At 53.4% G+C, this 19,113-nt stretch overlaps 1 protein-coding gene across 4 annotated transcripts in view; it reads left to right on the plus strand.

The window, feature by feature from the left end:
• ITGB4 (integrin subunit beta 4) overlaps positions 1 to 19,107 on the plus strand; it is a 30,213-nt gene extending 11,106 nt beyond the window's left edge. For 2 of the 4 annotated variants that reach the window (XM_062010474.1, XM_062010475.1), the window contains exons 14-40: positions 121 to 224; positions 374 to 472; positions 1,133 to 1,259; positions 1,402 to 1,521; positions 2,027 to 2,133; positions 2,442 to 2,475; positions 2,901 to 3,089; positions 3,569 to 3,672; positions 4,309 to 4,367; positions 4,714 to 4,737; positions 4,885 to 5,033; positions 5,113 to 5,292; positions 5,879 to 6,027; positions 6,372 to 6,576; positions 7,634 to 7,788; positions 8,133 to 8,313; positions 8,515 to 8,652; positions 9,186 to 9,368; positions 9,591 to 9,722; positions 11,865 to 12,038; positions 12,536 to 12,709; positions 13,649 to 13,798; positions 14,442 to 14,630; positions 14,892 to 15,047; positions 15,470 to 15,634; positions 16,013 to 16,129; positions 16,727 to 19,107. In XM_062010474.1, coding sequence (XP_061866458.1) covers positions 121 to 224; positions 374 to 472; positions 1,133 to 1,259; positions 1,402 to 1,521; positions 2,027 to 2,133; positions 2,442 to 2,475; positions 2,901 to 3,089; positions 3,569 to 3,672; positions 4,309 to 4,367; positions 4,714 to 4,737; positions 4,885 to 5,033; positions 5,113 to 5,292; positions 5,879 to 6,027; positions 6,372 to 6,576; positions 7,634 to 7,788; positions 8,133 to 8,313; positions 8,515 to 8,652; positions 9,186 to 9,368; positions 9,591 to 9,722; positions 11,865 to 12,038; positions 12,536 to 12,709; positions 13,649 to 13,798; positions 14,442 to 14,630; positions 14,892 to 15,047; positions 15,470 to 15,634; positions 16,013 to 16,129; positions 16,727 to 16,866 — 3,704 coding nt within the window. In that variant the 3' untranslated portion in view covers positions 16,867 to 19,107. Of the gene's footprint in view, positions 1 to 120; positions 225 to 373; positions 473 to 1,132; positions 1,260 to 1,401; positions 1,522 to 2,026; positions 2,134 to 2,441; positions 2,476 to 2,900; positions 3,090 to 3,568; positions 3,673 to 4,308; positions 4,368 to 4,713; positions 4,738 to 4,884; positions 5,034 to 5,112; positions 5,293 to 5,878; positions 6,028 to 6,371; positions 6,577 to 7,633; positions 7,789 to 8,132; positions 8,314 to 8,514; positions 8,653 to 9,185; positions 9,369 to 9,590; positions 9,723 to 10,747; positions 10,949 to 11,864; positions 12,039 to 12,535; positions 12,710 to 13,648; positions 13,799 to 14,441; positions 14,631 to 14,891; positions 15,048 to 15,469; positions 15,635 to 16,012; positions 16,130 to 16,726 lie in introns of all 4 variants that reach the window. The other 2 variants (XM_062010477.1, XM_062010476.1) reach the window with 2 other exon arrangements.
• Positions 19,108 to 19,113: the final 6 nt, after the last annotated feature.

Consider the following 19,113-nt stretch of genomic DNA (forward strand, 5'->3'; position numbering starts at 1 on the left):
AGGAGAATGCTGTGGAGTCTCTTTGCAGCCCCTTTGCACCCAAAGAAAGCAGGAGAGCTGTGGACAGAGCCAGGGCAGCCACTGGACCCTGGGAAATTCCTCCTCATGTGTGTGTTGCAGATCGTGGTCGCTGCTCCAAGGGCGCGTGTGTGTGCGAGAGCGGCTGGGAAGGGCCGGGCTGCGAGTGCCCCACGAGCAATGACACCTGCATCGACAGCCAAGGGGTAGGTCCTGTCCTGCCATGAGGGGCAACCAGACCAGGCAGGGCTGTAGCAAATTGTCCCACTGCTCAGGGAGTCTGGGAGCTGACTCCCAGTGCCACTGTGTGTCTGTGATTGCTCTTGAATGCCAACTGTCACCTCTTCCCTTGCAGGGCATTTGCAACAACCAGGGGAGGTGTGAATGCGGCAGATGCATCTGTGACAAGGCTTCAACAGACACCAGCTCCACCTGTGAATTCATATCCCCCCTGGTGAGGCTCAGCTTGGGGTCCCTTGGGGTTTGTCACTTCTTCTTCCCATGCAGAGCCTCCAGGGAAGGAAAGCAGAGCAGAGATGAAAGTGCATCTCTGTCAGGAGCAGTCCTGAGCAGGGGTTAGTCTTGCCTGTGCTGCCTTTGGTGGCCAGGAAGGGTCTGGTATGGGAGCTGCTCTGCAGCCACAGGCTGTCTTTGCCCTCCTCTTCACCAGCAGCACTGTTGAAGGCCCACCCGTGTTTGCCTGCACACTGGTGAAAGGCAGAGGTTTGAGACTGGGTTCCTGGCTTGTGCTGTCCTAACTCAAGACTGGAAAAAAACCCTTTCATGATCTCCTGGCACAGCTTCCCCATGGACAAACGTGGGCTAATTCCACAGTGTGAGTGGAGAAAGTTGGCTTGGTCATATTTCAGAAAGGCCACCTAAAAAAGATCTAATCATGGCCCAAATGCAGGCTGTTGGTACAAGAGTTTTTAGAACCAGCTGTGCTGGGCTCCTGGGCTCATAAATCCTTTGTTAGCTGCTTGTTCTCTGGGATTCCTCTTCTAGACCTTGCCCTGGTGCCAGGGTGAGGATGCAGCGTTCCCCTATGGAAGCAATGTCCTCCCTTGCTCCCTGTGGTCTGCTTCCTGACCATCCTCCCCATCCCTCTGCTCAGCACTTCCAGGCTGTGTGTGAGGGCGTCCGGGACTGCGTTCGCTGCCAGGCCTGGGGAACAGGCAACATGAAAGGGGACTGCAGCAAGTGCCACCTCCAGATCCAGATGGTGGAAGAGCTCAAGAAAGGTACAGGGAGGAGCAGAACTGCGTGCAGGCACATGTGGAGTATCTCCCGTGGGCCTTGTCTTGTGTGTGTGTGTGTGTGTGGCAGCTCCCCAAGCTTTTCTCAGTCCTGATGGCTCTGCAACCATGTCCCCCCTCTCTGCAGAGGAGGCCAATGAGTACTGCTCGTTCCAGGATGAGGATGATGATTGCACATACCACTACATCCCAGAGGGAGATCCCATCATCTTCCCCAACACTACTGTCCATGTGCAGAAAAAAAAAGGTGAGCTGTGGCCTGGCAGGAGGAGGATGTCCAGCCTAGGGGCTGGATCAGCAGCAACCTGCTCCACAACACCTCTGAGCCCCACCATGTCCCTTTGCTGTGCCCCTGGGAAGAGTTAAGCTGCAGGCAGCACCTCCTGCCCACCTTCCTGTGTGCCAGGGGTTAGTGACACAGTCTGTCACACGAACTGCAAGGAGTGGAGTGTAGCATCCTCAGAGACCAGCACCTTTAGTGCCTGTTCCATGCCAGCAGAGACAGGGATTGATGTGAGGTGCTGAATAGCCCCTTGGGATGGCTGGATGTGAGCAGAGAGGTGGGACAGTTCTTTCTGAACAGCTCTTTTTATTGTGAGCACTAAGAGAGAAGTTCCCAAGCTTAGCTGGGCTGCTCCATCTCTCAAAGAGCTGTGGTCCAGTCTGTCCCCTCTGTCCCTGCCTCCCCACTCCCTCCCTGCCCACTCACACAGGGGGCTGATGCCTGGGAGTGACATTGCTGTTGTTTGCAGAGTGCCCACCGGGCAGCTTCCTCTGGCTCATTCCGCTGCTCATCTTTCTGATCCTGCTCCTGGGGCTGCTGCTGCTGCTCTGCTGGAAGTTCTGTGCCTGCTGCAAGGTGAGTGCCTCAGTCAGCTGCCCCAGACCAGGGAGAGGACCAGGTAATGGCCAAAAACATGACAAATTTCCAGAATCCACACAGCCTCCAGCATGGCCAAACTGGAGGGACTGGGTCCCAGTGGTATCCAGCACCTCTGCTGTAGCCTCATTTCTCCCATTGACATGTTACCTGGCTAAAATCAGCCTCCAGAGTCCAATCCATGCATTGCCTGGCCATCCCTGCTGCTGTGAGTGCTCCTGGATGGAGACGTGGTGGGTTTTGCCCCTGGTCATGAAGTGATCATGTCTTTGCCATTTGTTTTCTAGGCTTGCCTGGCCCTGCTTCCCTGCTGTGCACGAGGTACCAGCCCTTTGAGCTTGTGGGGGACAAAGGGAACTGTGGGGTTCACTGCCTTCCTGGGTTGGGGGATGCTGAGATAAGCGTCCCTCCCTCTCCTCTCTGAGCAGGGAAAAAGCTCCCAGCAGAGAGTCTGAGCCAAGGAGTCCTTGAGCTTCTGCTCCACTGCTCCTTCCTGCTCCATACCCTGATGGGAATCTCACTGCTGGCTCTCCACTGACCAGTGTCCCCTATAATATCTAGCTGGTGTGATGTGCTCTCCCTGCTCATGGACACTCCCTCTCCACCACTCCACTCCTGGCATCCCAACACCCTTATCATGGTGGAAGCCCTAAGGATCCCCTAGAACAATGTCTCTGGCTTTGGGAAGTTAATGACTGGCATTATCTCAGTCTGCCCAGACTCTGACCCTGCCCCTGGCTCTGCAGGTCGCACTGTTGGCTTCAAGGAGGATCACTACATGCTTCGCCACAGCCTCATGTCCTCTGACCACCTGGATACCCCCATGGTCCGCAGCGGCTCCCTCAAGGGCCGTGACACAGTCCGCTGGAAGATCAACAACAACGTTCACAAGCAGGGCTTCACCTCCCTCGCTGCCACCAACCCCAAGGATCTCAGTGAGTGCCACATCTGAGGAACAGGGCACAGAGGAGATGCTGTGGGTGCCATAGAGGATATGAACCCTTCGTGCTGGCTCCCAGCTCCTGCAGCCATGGCATTGCCTCCAAGCCCAATAGTAAGGGGGGTTGTTCCTTTACCTGCTTCCAACCTGGGGGAAGCTGAGCAGCACATTCCTGCAGCAGCCCTGAAGACCTTCTGACATCCTGGCCCAGTACTGGTTGTACCCTGAATGTGTCTTAGTCTCATTAGCTCAGTGACTGTGCCTTGATTTTGCTGCCTCATCAGTCCAGAGCCACCACTGGACACTGGGCACGAGTCCAGAACCACCACTGGACACGGATCCTTTGCTGGATCTGATGGAGAGCTTCCCAGTTAGCCCTGCAGTTCTCAGAGGGTTTTCTCTGCTGGTGCTGTGGGGTTTGGGTGTTAGTGGTACAAGAAGGCAGGAGTTTGAGTCGGGAATTTCTCTTTGCAGTTCCCTACGGGCTGTCTCTGAGGCTGACTCGGCTTTTCACACAGAACCTGGTGAAGCCGGACACCCGGGAGTGTGAGCAGCTGCGCAAGGAAGTGGAGGAGAATGTAAGACCCTGGGGCTTGGAGTGGGACTAGCAGACAGCCATGCTGAGGGGATGTCTGCAATGCTGGGGAGTGTCCAACAGCTCATGAAGAAGTGATATTTCCTCTTTCTGAAAGAAAACATAGATTTTAAGATCACGATTGTGAGAATTACCAGAGCATCATGTTGATGAGAGCTGAGGATTGCTTCAGAGCATGTGGTCTGAAGCTCCTGTTTGGCTTCAGCTCACAGCCTCTTGCCATGTGACATAATCCCAGAATAGGGAGGGTTGGAAGGGCCCTGCAGAGCTCCTCTCTTAAAGCAGGTTCCTCTCCATCAGGGGGCACAGGAACGTGTCCAGGTGGGTTTGGAAACCTCCTGAGAAGGAGCCTCCACACCCTCCCTGGGCAGCCTGGGCCAGGGCTCCCTCACTCTCACATCAAAGAAGTTTTTCCCCATGTTCAAGTGGAATTGCCTGTATTCCAGCTTGAGTCCTGTGGAGAAATCAAGTGTTGGTCACTTCCTGGTGTGGCAGGATGAGGGAGCAGGACACTGGGGTGGCCAGAGGGCTCTCGTGTTTGCTGACAGCAGCATCTCCTCCTGAGCATGTCCCTGTTCAGCAAGGGCTAAGTTGTGAAAGTCCCTCTTGCTCCTTGCAGCTGAATGATGTTTTCAAGCACATCCCTGGCTCCCACAAGCTCCAGCAGACCAAATTCAGGTGAGTCACGAGGGAACAGCCCTCCTGTGGGGCAGGGTTCCTGGGGCAGGACGGAGGAGGCTGGGGATGCTGGCTCTGAGCAGGGAGAGTTATCCCCTCCCCATGGCTCTGACCAAATGTGATCTCCCCTTTGGGCACATTCCTCATTGCATTGGGAAACCCAGGGCTGGAGGGAGCAGCCAGGCAGGAGGGAACATGTGCTGGGGCCAAGGGTTCTGGAAGATAGGTTGGCACCCGTAGGGCAGCTGCTGCAGCTCAGACCTGCACAGGACTGTGATTCATGCAGAACTGTGTCTCCCCACACATGTTAGTCACACTGATTTAGGGTTTTTTTTTGTCCCCCCAGGTTACAGCCCAATTCTGGGAAAAGGTAAGAGGAACTTGCAGCCCTCTTGTGCTGCTTTTCCCTCTTTGTACACACACACATGTGGTGACTGGATGCCCCTTCATGTCGCTATGTAAGATGAGCAACCCTGGCCTCAGCCCTTACCCAGCTTTCTCTTCCCACTGGTCACAGGCAGGACCACACCATTGTGGACACGGTGCTCACTGCCCCTCGCTCTGCCAAGCCAGAGATCATCAAAGTGATGGAAAAGCACGTTTCCCATGAGGCTTTCAATGACCTGAAGGTTTCTCCAGGTTATTACACCGTGACCTCAGACCAAGGTAGGGAGCAGAGCCCAGTGCTGTCTCCTGGCTGGGCAGGGAAGCATTTCCCACCTCTCACCATTGCCCCTTCCCTCAGATGCTCATGGGATGGTGGAGTTCCAAGAGGCCGTGGAGCTGGTGGATGTCCGTGTCCCGCTCTTCATCAGGGAGGATGATGATGATGAGAAGCAGCTACAGGTGGAGGCCATTGATGTGCCCACGGGTATTGCAGAGATTGGCCGCAGGCTGGTCAACATCACCATCATCAAAGAACAAGGTGAAGGGCTGCTGTGGCACGAGGTGAAGGGACTTTGTGTTTGAGTGTGCCATGTCCAGATGAACTCCTGTGGTTTCTAAGGAAGGTGCAGCCTGTGCATCTGAGCTCCCCCAGCTCACAGGCCAGAGACTTGCATGATGGCTTATATCTTAAGTCACCTGGTCTAAACTAGAGCAACTTTTAAAGCATCCAAAGGAAGGTCATCACCCCTGGTGACACAGACCCAAACATTTCACCATCACAAGTTTAGATTTTGCCAACTCCATGGCAGATCCAGGGTTGCCCATATGGTGGTCCAGACCAACTACTGCTCCAGTTCATAGATTGCTGGGGTAAAGTAAAACCTCTTTGCTGTTATAGTGTGCTTGAGGCAGATAAACATCCCCAGCAGTTTGTCTCTGCGTCCTACCTGGCTATTTTGAGCATGAGTCAGGAGAGATCAAGTCTCCAGCACATGCAGTACTGTTTTATACACAATTCATACCCATGGGGAATAGAAACTGTGTTCAGGGAGGACACCTACATGTTTGTTACGTGACTTTTCATGTATTTGCTTTGCACATCCCTTCTCTACTGCTCCTTCCAGCCAGCAGCCTCATCACCTTCCTGCAGCCAGCCTATTCCCACAGCCGCTTTGATAAGATGGCCAAGATCCCTGTCCTCCGGGAGATCATAGACAACGGGAAATCCCAAGTCACTTACAGGACCCGGGATCTCACCGCCAAGAACGGCAGGGTAAGGGGGATGCTCCTGGCCTTGGCAGGCAGGAATGAGGAGGCTGAGAAGGAACCAACCCAGGGGCTGCAGAAGAGTAGTTGATCATGCTCAAAGGGGATGTGGATGGGAGAGGAGAGGCTCAAGGTCTGAGGTTAGCACAGGGGCAGGCATTCCTCTCCAACCTTTGCTCCTCAGGGAGCTGAGAGGCTTCCTGTACCTGAGGCAGAGGATACCAGCTGCTCTGTGAACTGTGAGTGCTGGGAGGCAAGTGGAAATTCACTGGGAGACAAAGGACAGGTCTCTGGAAGCCTCCTCATGGCTACTGCTGGGCTCTAATCACGTACCTCTCCCTTCTCCTCCAGGACTACATCTTCACAGAGGGTGACCTCGTCTTCCAGCCTGGGGAGACCAGAAAGGAGGTGCAGGTCCCCTTGTTGGAGCTGACAGAAATAGATACCCTCCTACACAACAGCCAGCTCAAGCAGTTTGCCATCGACCTCCTTCATCCCAAGCACGGTGCCAAGATCGGCCGATACCCCCAGACCACAGTGACCATCGCTGACCCAGGTAGGGGCTGCCAGCCAGGCAGTGGGGAATGGCAGCAGGGCCAGTGGGACCCCCACACCAGCCCAGGGAGGTGCTGGAGTCCCCATCCCTGGACATTTAAAAACCGTGTAGCTGAGGTGCTGAGGGCCATGGGTTAGTGGTGGGCTTGGCAGGGTGAGGGGAAGTGGTGGACTCGATGAACTTAAAGATCTTTTCAACCAGAACAATTCAATGATTCTATGAGATGATGTACAGAGCTCCAGCCCTGCTCCTCACACCAAAACACGGCAATGAAACGGTTCCTTCAGCTCTGACTGGTAGATTCGGGCCTCCCTCTAGAGGCGTTAGTGAGTATAGACAACGGGTGGGAAGGAGATGGATAGTGTGCCTCGGAAAAGGAAATACAGTGGGTTCTTCATTCCGTTTCCTTGAGGATTTGAATAAAAAGCTATAAAAACAGGGGAGAAATGACACTTCCCATGAGCTGTGAGTGGTGGTTCCTGGGGCTGGACAAGCAAAAACCATGAGGGTTGTCATCAAGTGGGTCGATAATGTATTGATCACAGTCCAGGTTACGGATACTGGAGGTACAAGAAAGTCCTTTGTCACTGGTACTAACCAGAATCACTTCAGGGACAGGCACTGGGGCTGGAGAGGCTCCAGAGAGCTCTCAGATGGACTTGATTGGTTTCCAGGAAAAGTAACTGCCCACCTCTGTCTTCTCTCATGGTTGCACAGGGGAACTGGTCAAGATGTTGAAGCACTATTAAGTACATTCAGACAGACCTAAAGATTTTCAGAGACAAGAGGGTGGTGTCTTCATTTCTTTCCCCCTGGGTAGCTTGTGAGAAGCAGCAGAAGGTGCAGAACTTGGAGGCTCTGAGCCTGTCTCATGCCAGCTTGCTTTGTGGCTTTGGGGGATGTCATCACCAAGTGCCTCAGTTTCCCTTTCCTACAGCAAGGATCTGCCCCTCAGAAAGGCTCTGAGAGGCTCACTCAGAGTGGAGACACACACTTCCATCTTCTCTTTCCACATAGGATCTAGCACTGATGTGCCCTTTCTTGTTTGTGTCTGCAGAGGTGGTGGATGGTGTCCCCTCGATGACTGGGCAGGTGTCCCAGTCCCCCAAAGGCCGCTTGAGTGCACCCCTTAATCCCAACGCCCACGCTCTCAGCTCCAGGGAAATCCGCTTCAGCTGGTTCCCTCCGCCGGGAAAACCTCTGGGGTACAAGGTAAGGGGTGAGTGGATCCCAGGGGAGAGTGTGGGTCCCAGCCTGCAGATTTCACACACACAGCCATTTGTGCCAAAGGGACGAGGAGAAGATGCCCAAAGGAAGGAGCAAGCTCACTCCTTCTGGCCCCTTGCACCCTTGAGGGACCATTGCTGGATGGATGTGGGAGTTGTGGGAAAGATTCCTGGTGGGTTCACCTCCTTTTCCATCACTTACCATGTACTGGCTTCCCAGAGGAATGACACACTTCAGCTTTCCCAGAGCAGGTCTGAGAGGAGATGGGGAATTTCTCACCCATTGTGGTGAGGATCTGAAGGAATCACCACTTGCTCTCGCTTTGCCAGGCAAAATACTGGATCCAAGGGGACCCAGAGTCAGAAGCCCATCTCATCGATGTCAAAGCCCCATCAGCAGAGCTGAGTAACCTCTACCCCTTCTGTGACTACGAGATGCAAGTCTGTGCCTACAACGCCATGGGTGAAGGGGCCTACTCCGACATCATCCACTGCCGCACGCTGGAGGATGGTGAGAGACGCTGTGGGAGCCAGTCAGTGCCTGCACAGCCAGCATGGCATCAGGACTCCAGCCTTGAGCTTCTCATGGTCTTGGCAACAAGCCCTGAGCAGCTCCTACTGTGACCCAGCTGTAATCTGAGGAGCTCTGTGTATCTGCATGCGCTGGCTCCTGACCTGCCATGACCTGTCCCCTCTGCTCTTGCCTTTCCAGTGCCCAGCGAGCCTGGCCGCTTGGCTTTCAACGTTGTGTCTTCCACTGTGACACAGCTGAGCTGGGCTGAGCCTGCAGAAACCAACGGGGAGATCACAGCTTATGAAGTCAGTTATGGACTTGTCAATGAGGACAATGGTAAGAGCTCACTTTCTGACTGGGGCACTCCAGCCAGGCTCAGGAGCTAGAGTATACCTTCTGCAGGCTGGGCTGGCTCCAAGCAGCAGAACCAGAATGGCTCCAAGCACGTTTCTTGTGAAAACTGGGATCTGGAGGGGTCGTTTCTTGGTGTTAAGAGTATAGAAAAATTACCCCTCAGGATTTAATCCTGCAAAGCCTGGAGCACCCTCAGTTGGCATTCATTTCCATGGTGTTTTGCACTGTAAACTTAGTTCATAGGTCTAGAGCTAGGGCTAGGGTGCAGGAAGATGCTATTTGATGACACAAAATCAACAAGAGACTTCTGCTGTAGGTTGACTTCAGCATTCTGATTGAGGATTTCTCTGAGACATCATACCTGTCGTGAGCAGCCCACGTAGCTGCTGCACAGTGTCCCAGAGCCAGGCTGTCCTGACACAGCACCTCAACAAGCCTGTTGGCTAAGTGTGGGGTGCTGTGGGGTCCTCTGTGTCTCAAGACCTCCTGGGTGATAAACATACCTGTGTTTGCAGTACCCATTGGCCCGATGAAGAAGGTGCTGGTTGAAGACCCAAAGAAGCGCATGGTGCTGATAGAAAACCTACGAGAGTCCCAGCCCTATCGCTACATGGTGAAGGCCAGAAATGGTGCTGGCTGGGGACCTGAGAGAGAAGCCACCATCAACCTTGCCACACAGCCCAAGCGCCCGATGTCCAGTGAGTTGCTGCCCTGCCTGGCTGGGGAGCAGGGCGGGCAGGAGCAGTGCTGGGGAGTGCTCTGCATCACTCCCTGCTCCCCATTGCCCCAGCTGCTTCTCCTCATCCCGTTCACACCGCTGCCCCAGACACCCTGGTGAATGCTGAAGGCCAGCCTGAGCTGTGGGAGGCGTGTGTGGTTTTCAGCTGTTTGTCTAATGGCACTTTGCACTCCTCCTCCAGTCCCCATCATCCCTGACGTCCCCATCATTGATGCAGAGGGAGGTGAGGACTACGACAGCTACCTGATGTACAGCGCTGACGTGCTTCGCTCCCCGGCTGGCAGCAAGCGGCCCAGTGTCTCTGATGATTCAGGTGTGTTGCTCTGAGTTTTGCAAAGGTCCGTTTTTAACATTCATTTTCCTTAACAACAGCTTTCAGCAATGAGCTTCACTGCTCCTGTCCTTCTCATGGAGATGGGGAGATCCAAGTCATGGATATGGTGGAGTTCAGCCTCTCCAAAGCACACTCTGCATCCATGGGAACACTTGACTAGTCATAGTGTAAATGAGACCAGTGTCTCCCTCTTTCAGCCACGAGGCAAAGAGAAATATTAGTGCGGGGTGGGAGAGGAGCTTTTCATGCTCCCCCTGCTCTCCATTCATCTTCCCTTCCTGTTGCCTTTTGGACCACGAAGTTACAGACAGTAACTTCAGCAAACAAGCACTGGCAAGGCACAGACCTCTGAGTCCCTTGGATGTGCTGAGTTTTGGCCAAGCCAACAGGAGGGAACTCGCCAAGTGCTGGGGAGCCACTGCCCTCTCCTCATCACTTCCCTCCTGAATGAGGCTGACTCCTCCCTTATCGTGTGCTGGGACAAGGAGGGGAAGATGGGCCATAAGTGGAACAATGAGGCTTGTCAGTAGCATCTGGAGGGTCTTCCCTGGGGATGTTCTCCAGGGCCTGGGAGCTGAGTCCCTGGTCCTTTCAGAGAGCAAGGTAATGGGAACACCAAGAGTCTGACCATCCCAAGCTCACATCAAGGAGTGAGGAAACCTCTCCCGAGCAAAGGACAATTACCGCAGAGGCTTCGTGACAGGGATAGGCACGTGGTGGGACTTTGACTCTCGCCTCTTGTGATGGACACAGGGCTGGAAAACAACCCTGGGGCTGAGGAACCACACGTGTGTCACGTTCCCACCATCCTCCATCTACCAGTCACACAATGGTTGTGCCACCTGAACTCATCAGCCGACGCTTGGCGAGACGGGCTGTGAAGGGGTGTTGTTCCCAGTAACGCCTGTCGCTTCCCCTCCCCAGCAAGCAGCACGAAGGTGGTGGGTAGCCCACCCTGTCCCCTGCAGATCATGCCAACACCAGTGCTTGCCTTGTCCCAAAAGGCTCCAGGTGGAAATATGTGCAGTTGCTGGGAGAAGACTTGGATCTCCGCCGCATCACCTGGAGGCTCCCACCTGAAACCATTCCCCGCCTCTCTGGCAGCAGCCGCTTCTCCTCAGACACCGAGGGTCTCCTCCACGAGGAGGACGGCGACGTGGCTACTGGCAGCCTGAGGAGGAGCGGGACACCCCGGCCCCAAGCAGGTGAAGGACAGCTCCGTTACGGCACCGAGTGTCCTGTCTCGTCCTGCTCCGAGCCGAGGGGCCGGCGCCTGGGCTCTGCCCCAGTGTGTGTTCCCTTCCTCCCCTTGTGTGCCCGTCCTCATGTTGGCATTGATGCGCTGCTCACGTGCTGTAGCCCGCTTCAAAACCTTGCCCTGGTGTGTCTGTTCACAAGAGTGTCAAGGTAACCCCCATCTCGGCATGGACTTGGGAGCCTGCGAGCAAGTTGCTTCTACAAAAGGCTGGACCTTCGAGGCAGGAGCAAACTCAGATGATACTTGTTAAGTGCCACCTCCAAGGGCAGTTCCTCACCTTAATTAAGTGCCTCGAGCTTCTGGGGCAGATCTGCTGGACTCACTAAACAGAAACCACTGTCTCATGGGTAGTCGATCTCTCCTGGCCTGCTGGGAAGGGATGGGGGTTTTGTCAAGGACCAGAACAACGGAGCAGAGCCTGCTTGTCAGACCCAGCTGAGATGGGATCCAGAGTGAGATCTGGAGAAACCACATCCGTAAAGGGCTGTTTTGCTTGTTCCACCTTCTTCTTTTTAATCTGAAATGATAAACCCGTGCTTGTGTCTAAGGAGAGACCTGAGAGAACGTGGCAAGAACCAGGAGGCAGTGTCCCAGCGAGGCCGAGGTCTGGAGTTACCTTGGGCACTGTGGGTGTCTCTTGTGCTGGCAAAGTCTCTGTTTACCTGTTTGTTTCTGCGTCACTGTGTTGGGGGGCTGTGGCTTGTTCTAGATGTAGCGCTCCAGAACAACCTTCCAGAGCGGCTGAAGCTGGGATGCAGCCAAGGCAGAGTGCACCATGATGCCTCCTGCTTCCTCCCCATGGAAAGTGGGGGACAGCAGGCCTATCCACAGCCAGGTTTCTCATGGTGTGCCCTCTTTCACAGAGCACTTGCTGAATGGCCGTGTGGACTTCTCCTTCCCTGGCAGTGCCAGCGGCACGCTGACCAGGACAATGAACACCAGCTACCACCAGCAAAGCTCACACATGCAGCAGGAGCACAGGGTGATGGGGAGCTCCTCCCTGACGAGAGACTACTCCACGATGCTGATGGGGCACGGTGAGTGCTGTGGTGATGGGACCTGTCCTTCCCTTCCACCCCCTTGACTGTCTTTGGACCCATGCCCTGAGAATCTTATTGTGGTAAGAACTGTGTTCACAGCTAAGGGGGCCTATGAATCAGAGACCTGGAAGGGTCATATCCTCACTTATGTAGGTTCTTTGCTAAGGCCACCCTGCTCCCAGACCACTTTGGAAAGGGGTCCCTCACATGCAGAGTGCTCAGGAAAGGGAGCTACATCCTTGTCCTCACACCACAAAGCACCCAAGAAAGAGTATGTGCCTCTTCTTTTTACTCTATATAGCAGCATGGTTGCCTTTGAGCTCCACATGTGTGTATCAGCTGTGTGTGTATCAGCTGTGTATCAGAAGGTTGTTAAAAGGCTCTTCAAATCTGAGCCTTAAAAAGCCATCTCTGCAGGAGCCAGCACCTGGGCTGGACCCACACTGAAGCCTCCAATGGTGTTTTTCTTTCTTTCTCTTGCGCTGCTTCTGTAGATTACCCAGGGAGACTCCTCCCTCCCATCCATGAAGATGCTGGGAGGACAATCCCACGGTGCCAGGATGTGGGTTTCAAGAGCAGGGCAAAGGTGAAGGGTTACTACCCCAGCACTGGCTTTCGGGACTCTATAATCATGACTGATGGGTCTGCAGGGATTTGCAAGTACATAGGTACAGCTTTGTCTGGTGTCTCCTCCCATCATGCATCCCATAACAGCCAAGCCACCGGCCATCCATGAGCTGTTGCTGTCCACTGCTCACTACGAACCCTCTCTCCATGGCTTGCTGTGTGTCACACTGATCTTCCTCCTGACCAGGCCTGTGCCTTCATCACACCACGTTTCCATTTGCAGGTCACTTCAGCTGTGTTTCAACCCACCTGGACTGATTAACCACCACTGCCACCACGTTCTAACGAGCTGATCAGCTCACTGTTCCCATCCTCTTCAGTCCTAACAAGCTTCTTGTTCTCAATCTTACCTCACAGGCCTTTGGAAGATTCTTGGGGAGAATGTGTGCTCCATATGAGATGTCCCTCTGCAAGATCCTTGGTCAAAGCCCCTGTCAATGAGGGGCTTCAGTCCCCAAGTGCCACCTGGGGGGCTGCTGTGCTCATCATGAGATTTGTGTCCCAGTGAGATGAGTTGAGGGGGAGTCAGAGCACCCAGGCCTGGTCCCAGCTGCCCCTGTCCCCTTGAACAGTCCCTGGAGGCATTGGGCTGCTTTAGCTATTGATTAAGAACAGTTTTAATTGAGCTACATCTAATTGAGCTAGCTTCTGGGGGACTGGACAGGGTGCTTCAGGGTGAGTGAGGATAGCCACAAACACCACCCAGGCCCCTGCTCTGGTCTCACTACCACAGGGACATGAAGCTTACCTTGACTTGTCCCATCCAAGGTTAAGACCCCAAGCACATGGGACTTCACTGTAGTGTGCAGAGCCAGCCAGTCCCCCCTCAGGCCAGGCCAGCTTGCAAAGATGACATCTTGCCACGTTCCCCCCAGACCATCAGGACCATCCCACGCTTGCGTGTGCCACTCCCTCCTCTTCCCCATCCCTTAAACTCCCAGTCCCCAAATCCCCACCCTGATGTTCCCTTTCTGCTTCAGACTCCAGGCTGCCCCTGGGCATCCCAGACACCCCCACACGCCTGGTGTTCTCTGCCCTGGGACCCACCTCCCTGAAGGTGAGCTGGCAGGAGCCACACTGCGAGAAGGAGGTGCAGGGCTACAGCGTGCAGTACCAGCTACTCAATGGAGGTCAGTGAACAGGCAGCAAGTGCTCACCAGGCAGTGGGGAGTGGGAATTTCTGGTGGTGGAGAGGCTGGTCTGGGTCTTCTCCTGGGCAACTGGCTCTGAGTGGCTCTGCTTGAGCAGGGGAGGATTGGACCAGGTGATCTCCAGAGGTGCTTTCCAACCCCAGTCATTCTGGGATTCGGGAACTGATCCCAACTTGACTTTTTGTGTGCCCATGAAGAAATGTCTCAGCTGCCCCACAGCTCTCATTCCCTGTTTCTACTCAGAGGACAATTCCTGGGGTTGCTTGTGGAGTCATCCTCCTCCAGAAGACTTGTTTTTCACCAGCCTCAACATCTTAGTTGAAGGTTTCTTCATCACATTGGATTTGAAAGAAGGATTGGAATGAAATATTTCTGTTACATGAAATTTGAGGCAGCATTCATGAAAGTGTAGTTACCTTTGTCTGAAAATCCTTCAGTTTTCAAGCAGCTATTGTTTGTCCCAAGTCTTATTTTGAAACAACACCTCATCCTGCATTACCAGTTATTGGTGACAAGGTGTGAGGGAGGTGGCTGGGGAGGGTGACTTCTCCAGGCAGTTTGTTTGAGATAGAGTTTAGACATTCAACATGGTGCTGATGTCCCCTATCCCTGTGTCCCCCAGGAGAGGTGCACCGACTCACCATCCCCAACCCCAGCCAGAACTCAGTGGTGGTAGAGGATCTGCTACCCAACCACTCCTACATCTTCAAAGTGAAGGCGCAGAGCGAGGAGGGCTGGGGCCCTGAGAGGGAAGGAGTCATCACCATAGAGTCCCAGGTGGACCCACAGAGCCCCCTCAGCCCTGTACCAGGTGAGGTGGATGAGGGACAGAAGGGTGGCTTTGTTGCCTCTGCTGCAGCTGCTTGCCTTGCTGTCTGTTTCTCTCCCTTTATCACATTCTGAGATCTCCTTTTCTTCCTTTTGTTCAGAAGTAGGACCTTTGTCCCTGTGCACTCAGCTTTCACTAGCTGTCTAGATAGCTGAGACCTTCCAGCTTCAGAAATGTGTGCAGATCCCTCCCAGGCTCCTCACTACCTTCTGTGGTACCAACCTCTCTCTCGTGCTTCTGCAGGTTCACCCTTCACGCTGAGCACACCCAGTGCTCCTGGACCACTGGTTTTCACTGCCCTCAGCCCTGACTCCCTGCAGCTCAGCTGGGAAAGACCCCGCAAGCCCAATGGGTCCATCTTGGGCTACATGGTCACCTGTGAGATGTTGCACGGAGGAGGTACAGTATCAGCCTGTGGAAGCTCAGTTCCTTGACTAGACCACAAGATACCTCCAGCAAAGGCAGCAACTTGCTGCATTTTTTGCTGAGACCAGCTACAAAGTTGTCTGCTTACAGGGATGCAAAGTGGGGATATGAGGCTGCTTCCAGGTGTGGGAGCTGCTGGGCCCTGATGCTTTGTGTCATGGCATGGTCTGGTGTAACAGATGTGGTGGGAAGATAAAGGACTTGTAGCTTAGGTCGGTTGTTGAGGATCTCCACTGTACAAAATGGGCTTGACTTAACCCATTGGTGCCATCATATAGTCTGTGGGTGGCATAAAGCTTGGGGAAAGCGAGACAACAGCCAGAGCTGGGGGGAGCATGTTTGAAGGGACTGTCACTCCTGTCTGTCTTCACCACTGGTATGTCTGTGTGGATTAGGGGAGCCCAGGAATATCTATGTTGAAGGAGACAACCCAGAAACTACCCTGACTGTGCCTCAGCTGAGCGAGAATGTCCCATACAAGTTCAAAGTGCAAGCCAAGACCACCCAAGGCTTTGGGCCAGAGAGAGAAGGCATCATCACCATCGAATCTCAGGATGGAGGTACAGCACCATGCCTTTGTGTGAAGGAAGTGTAAAGATAAAAGCCTCTCAGAGCAGGGAACACCACTCCTGGAGTCCCCTCCCAGCTCTGGTGGTGACTCCATTTTCCATGAAGGACAAGAAGACAGTGCTGTGCCTTGTGAGGACTGACCTGGTGCACTGCATGAGGGAGGATCATGAAAACCTTCTGCTGTTTAGTTTATTATGAAACTTCTGTCTCATGCCTGGTTGTACACATAACTGGAGGCACTAAGATCTTCCCAGTCATCCCAGTTCCTCCTAAACCTGGCTCTGACCGTTGGTGCTCACTCTGAAGAGTTGAGGGGTTGGAAGCTCCTTGTTTTTCCTGGCTGACTCATCCCTTTTCCTTCTCCCCAGGCACTTTCTCCCAATTTGGAGGACAGCAGTACATGAGAGAAGAAGTGTACAACTTCCCCACTGAATACACCACCAAAACCAGCATCAGCCATTCCTCTCTGGATCCCCACTTCACAGGTGAGAGCTCACTCTCTGTTTCAAAACCCTCAGAAACCAAAGAATAACTCTGCTTGTCCAAAGGCCTGGGAGTGCTTTTACCTCAAGTGTCAAAGGCAGGGATGGATAGTTTGTCAGGCAGGATTGATGAAGAGGACCAAAACCTTTCCTGTGTCCCTGCTCTGCCCTAGAGGCAGCTGCAGTTGTTTCCCCATGTGCAGTCATAGAGGGAATGCTGAGTTTTCCAAGTTCCCCAGGAACATCACTAGGGACCAAATCATAGCTCTTCCTTCAAGGCTAGATCTCTCCAGAGCAGGAGAAAACAGAGAAATGTCACAGCCACCTCTAATTACATCAGTGTAGTTGTCTCATGATCTCATTTGAGTTCATGGACTCGTGGGTTCACACTGCAACAAGAATTTGGGAGATATTAGGAGATGCATCTTATTGACTGACATAGCAAAGTACTGCATCACTTGATGTGGAGAGGATTTCCATCAGTGGAAGTGGTATTCAAGGAAAAATAACCTCTGCCAGGAACCATCATGTAGAGCAGATCCTATTCCCTGTGACCCTGTACTTGACACAGTGTCCTGACCACTGAGCTTCTCGTTGCAGACATGCTGATGAGCACCCAGCGAGTGGAGAGTGCCAGCAGCACCCTCACCAAACAGGTCACCAAAGAGTTTGTGAGCAGGACTGTCATGTCCAGTGGGACCCTCACCAAACAGATGGAGAGGCAGTTCTATGAGGCCTGAGCCAGGGCAGGCTGCCTGTGAGTGGGATGTTTGCATTCAGATGGCAGGACTTTGTGGAAGGATCCGAGGGTGCTTCATCCAGATGCTGCAGCAGTGCCTGGGCAGCTGCTCCTGTGGATAGAGACCCCCACTTCAAGCTCTGGACCTCCCCTTTGGAGCCACAGTTGCGTCATGAGCTCATCCTTCAGGGTTTGCTCACCCTGTCCTGCTCTGCAGAGTCCCCAGGGATGTCTTCCATGAACAGTCACCGCTCATTCCAATGCTCTTCTTCAATGCCCATCCATCCAATACACCTGCTGAAATTCGGGTGTCTCGATGGCTCCAGCCTCCCCAGATAAATGCAACAGAATGATTCATTCACAGGTCTTTGATTTTGAGAGGATCCCAGCTGGCACCATCCTGATTTATAGGGGGCCACTTTTGCCATCTTTGCTCCAGGATCCAGCAACTCACCTGTCTGCTGCAGATGGTTATTTTGTTCTGATTGTCTATTTTCATGTGAGAGCTGCAAGGTAGGGTTTGGGGTCACCTGTGCTTTCCTACTGCACCTATTTGTGTCTATCCCTTGCTGCTAACATTGGGTACCACCACAGCAAAGCAAAGCATCACCTTCCATTGTATAGCGTTACTCACGATGGCCTTTCATGCTTTCTTGGGGTTGTTTTGCATACAATGTTGTACAGTTTTCATAGTATATATATAAAAATATATATAAAAATGTATTTTATTATTTAAAAAATGGAGGTGGATGAGGCCTCTGCTGAATGTGGAAGCTACACTGGGATTGTGGCTGCTGAGGACATGAATAACTGGAAGTCAGTGAAGGGCTTGATCCAAAGACCACTCAACCCTGCAGGGAGAGCCTGTTGATGAGCTGGTAGGTTCTGTCTTGGGCCTCAGCTCCTCCAGCACCACAGACTCCAGCAGAAGGCTGCAAGCAGCCAGACTTTCTCCCTGCACAACATCCCCTGGCCAAGGCCTCTCTGGCTGCAGCAGTTGAGCACGGAAGGGCTGGGAGCTGCCTGGAGGTGTGAGGAATGGGGACAGCCCAGGCAGCAGTGCCTGCAGATGGGAATGTGCCTGGGATTTCCTCACGTGCCTGATGTGGAAAGCATGAGACTTTTGGACAGAAGATGTTGGGTATCTTTTAAAAGCCCTTTTTCCCAACAGTACCATCCATAGAGGAATCTGTGATCCCAAGGGAAGAGCAAGCCTGGGCACAGCAGGTTCTCTCGTCATCCTGAGCAAATCTCTGAGCCTCCTTCAGCAGTCTTCACCCAGAGCTAGGTGCAGGGCTGAGCTCAGCCCTCATTGGGCCTCATTCCCTGGCTCTGGGCACACTGCCCAGCATCCCTCTGCCAACAAGAACAATCCTGCTCCCTGTGCTGCTGAACAGAGCGTGTCCCAGTGCTCCAGCTGCGGGGGAGCAGGAACAGAGCCCACCGACAGCAAGGAGCCTGCCCAAAGCAGCAGCTGCCACCCTTCTGGATTAGAGCTTCCAACCAAAACAGCAGCTGCTTGCTCTCTCTGGCACCATCACCTGCCTGCTTTGATCTGACACCAGACCTTGGCTTTTTTTTTGTTCTTTTTATTGTCATTCTTTTGGGTTTTTTGACTCAGAAGCTTTTCCAGCTCTGACACCTGAGGGCTGCCTCCCCTCTCCAGGCTGTTCATATGAAGAGGAAGGCTTGCACACATTTTAAGATGCACATGGGTGAGTCAAGTCCACAGGCATCTCTGGGACTGCAACTGGAAACAGGTCAGTTTTGAACTTGGGTCAAGAGATACTTCACCAACTCTGTGGTTTTACTGTGTCAAGAAGCACTTATTTTTCCTGAGCAAGTACCAGTGCCTTCCCACTCTCACCTTTGGGGTTGGGGTTTCCTCTTCAGCTGATGTCTCCTCCTGCACAAGGACTCTGTGACCCTTTCCCTGTGCTTTGTTGTCCTGGGTAATACACTGAAAACTGCCTAAAAAGGGAGCCCTACTTCTGAGTATTTTAACCAAAGACTCCTGTTATCCAAGATCCTGTTGCACAGCCCATCAGCTGCTGCTCTCCAGGGCATCATGTTATCCCCCCATGCAAGGTGACTGCACCGAACCCATTACAGGGTCACTTTTGCATTTTCACTTGGTCATTAGGGCTGGTGGTGTTTGAGCCTTCCCGGGGTAGGTCCAGCAGCCTTCCCTGACAGCAGGTCTTTGATCAGAGGGCTTCCTAAGGCACTCAATAAATGTTTTCTCTAC

This window comes from Colius striatus, chromosome 18 (assembly GCF_028858725.1).
Source record: "Colius striatus isolate bColStr4 chromosome 18, bColStr4.1.hap1, whole genome shotgun sequence".
NCBI lineage: Eukaryota > Metazoa > Chordata > Aves > Coliiformes > Coliidae > Colius > Colius striatus.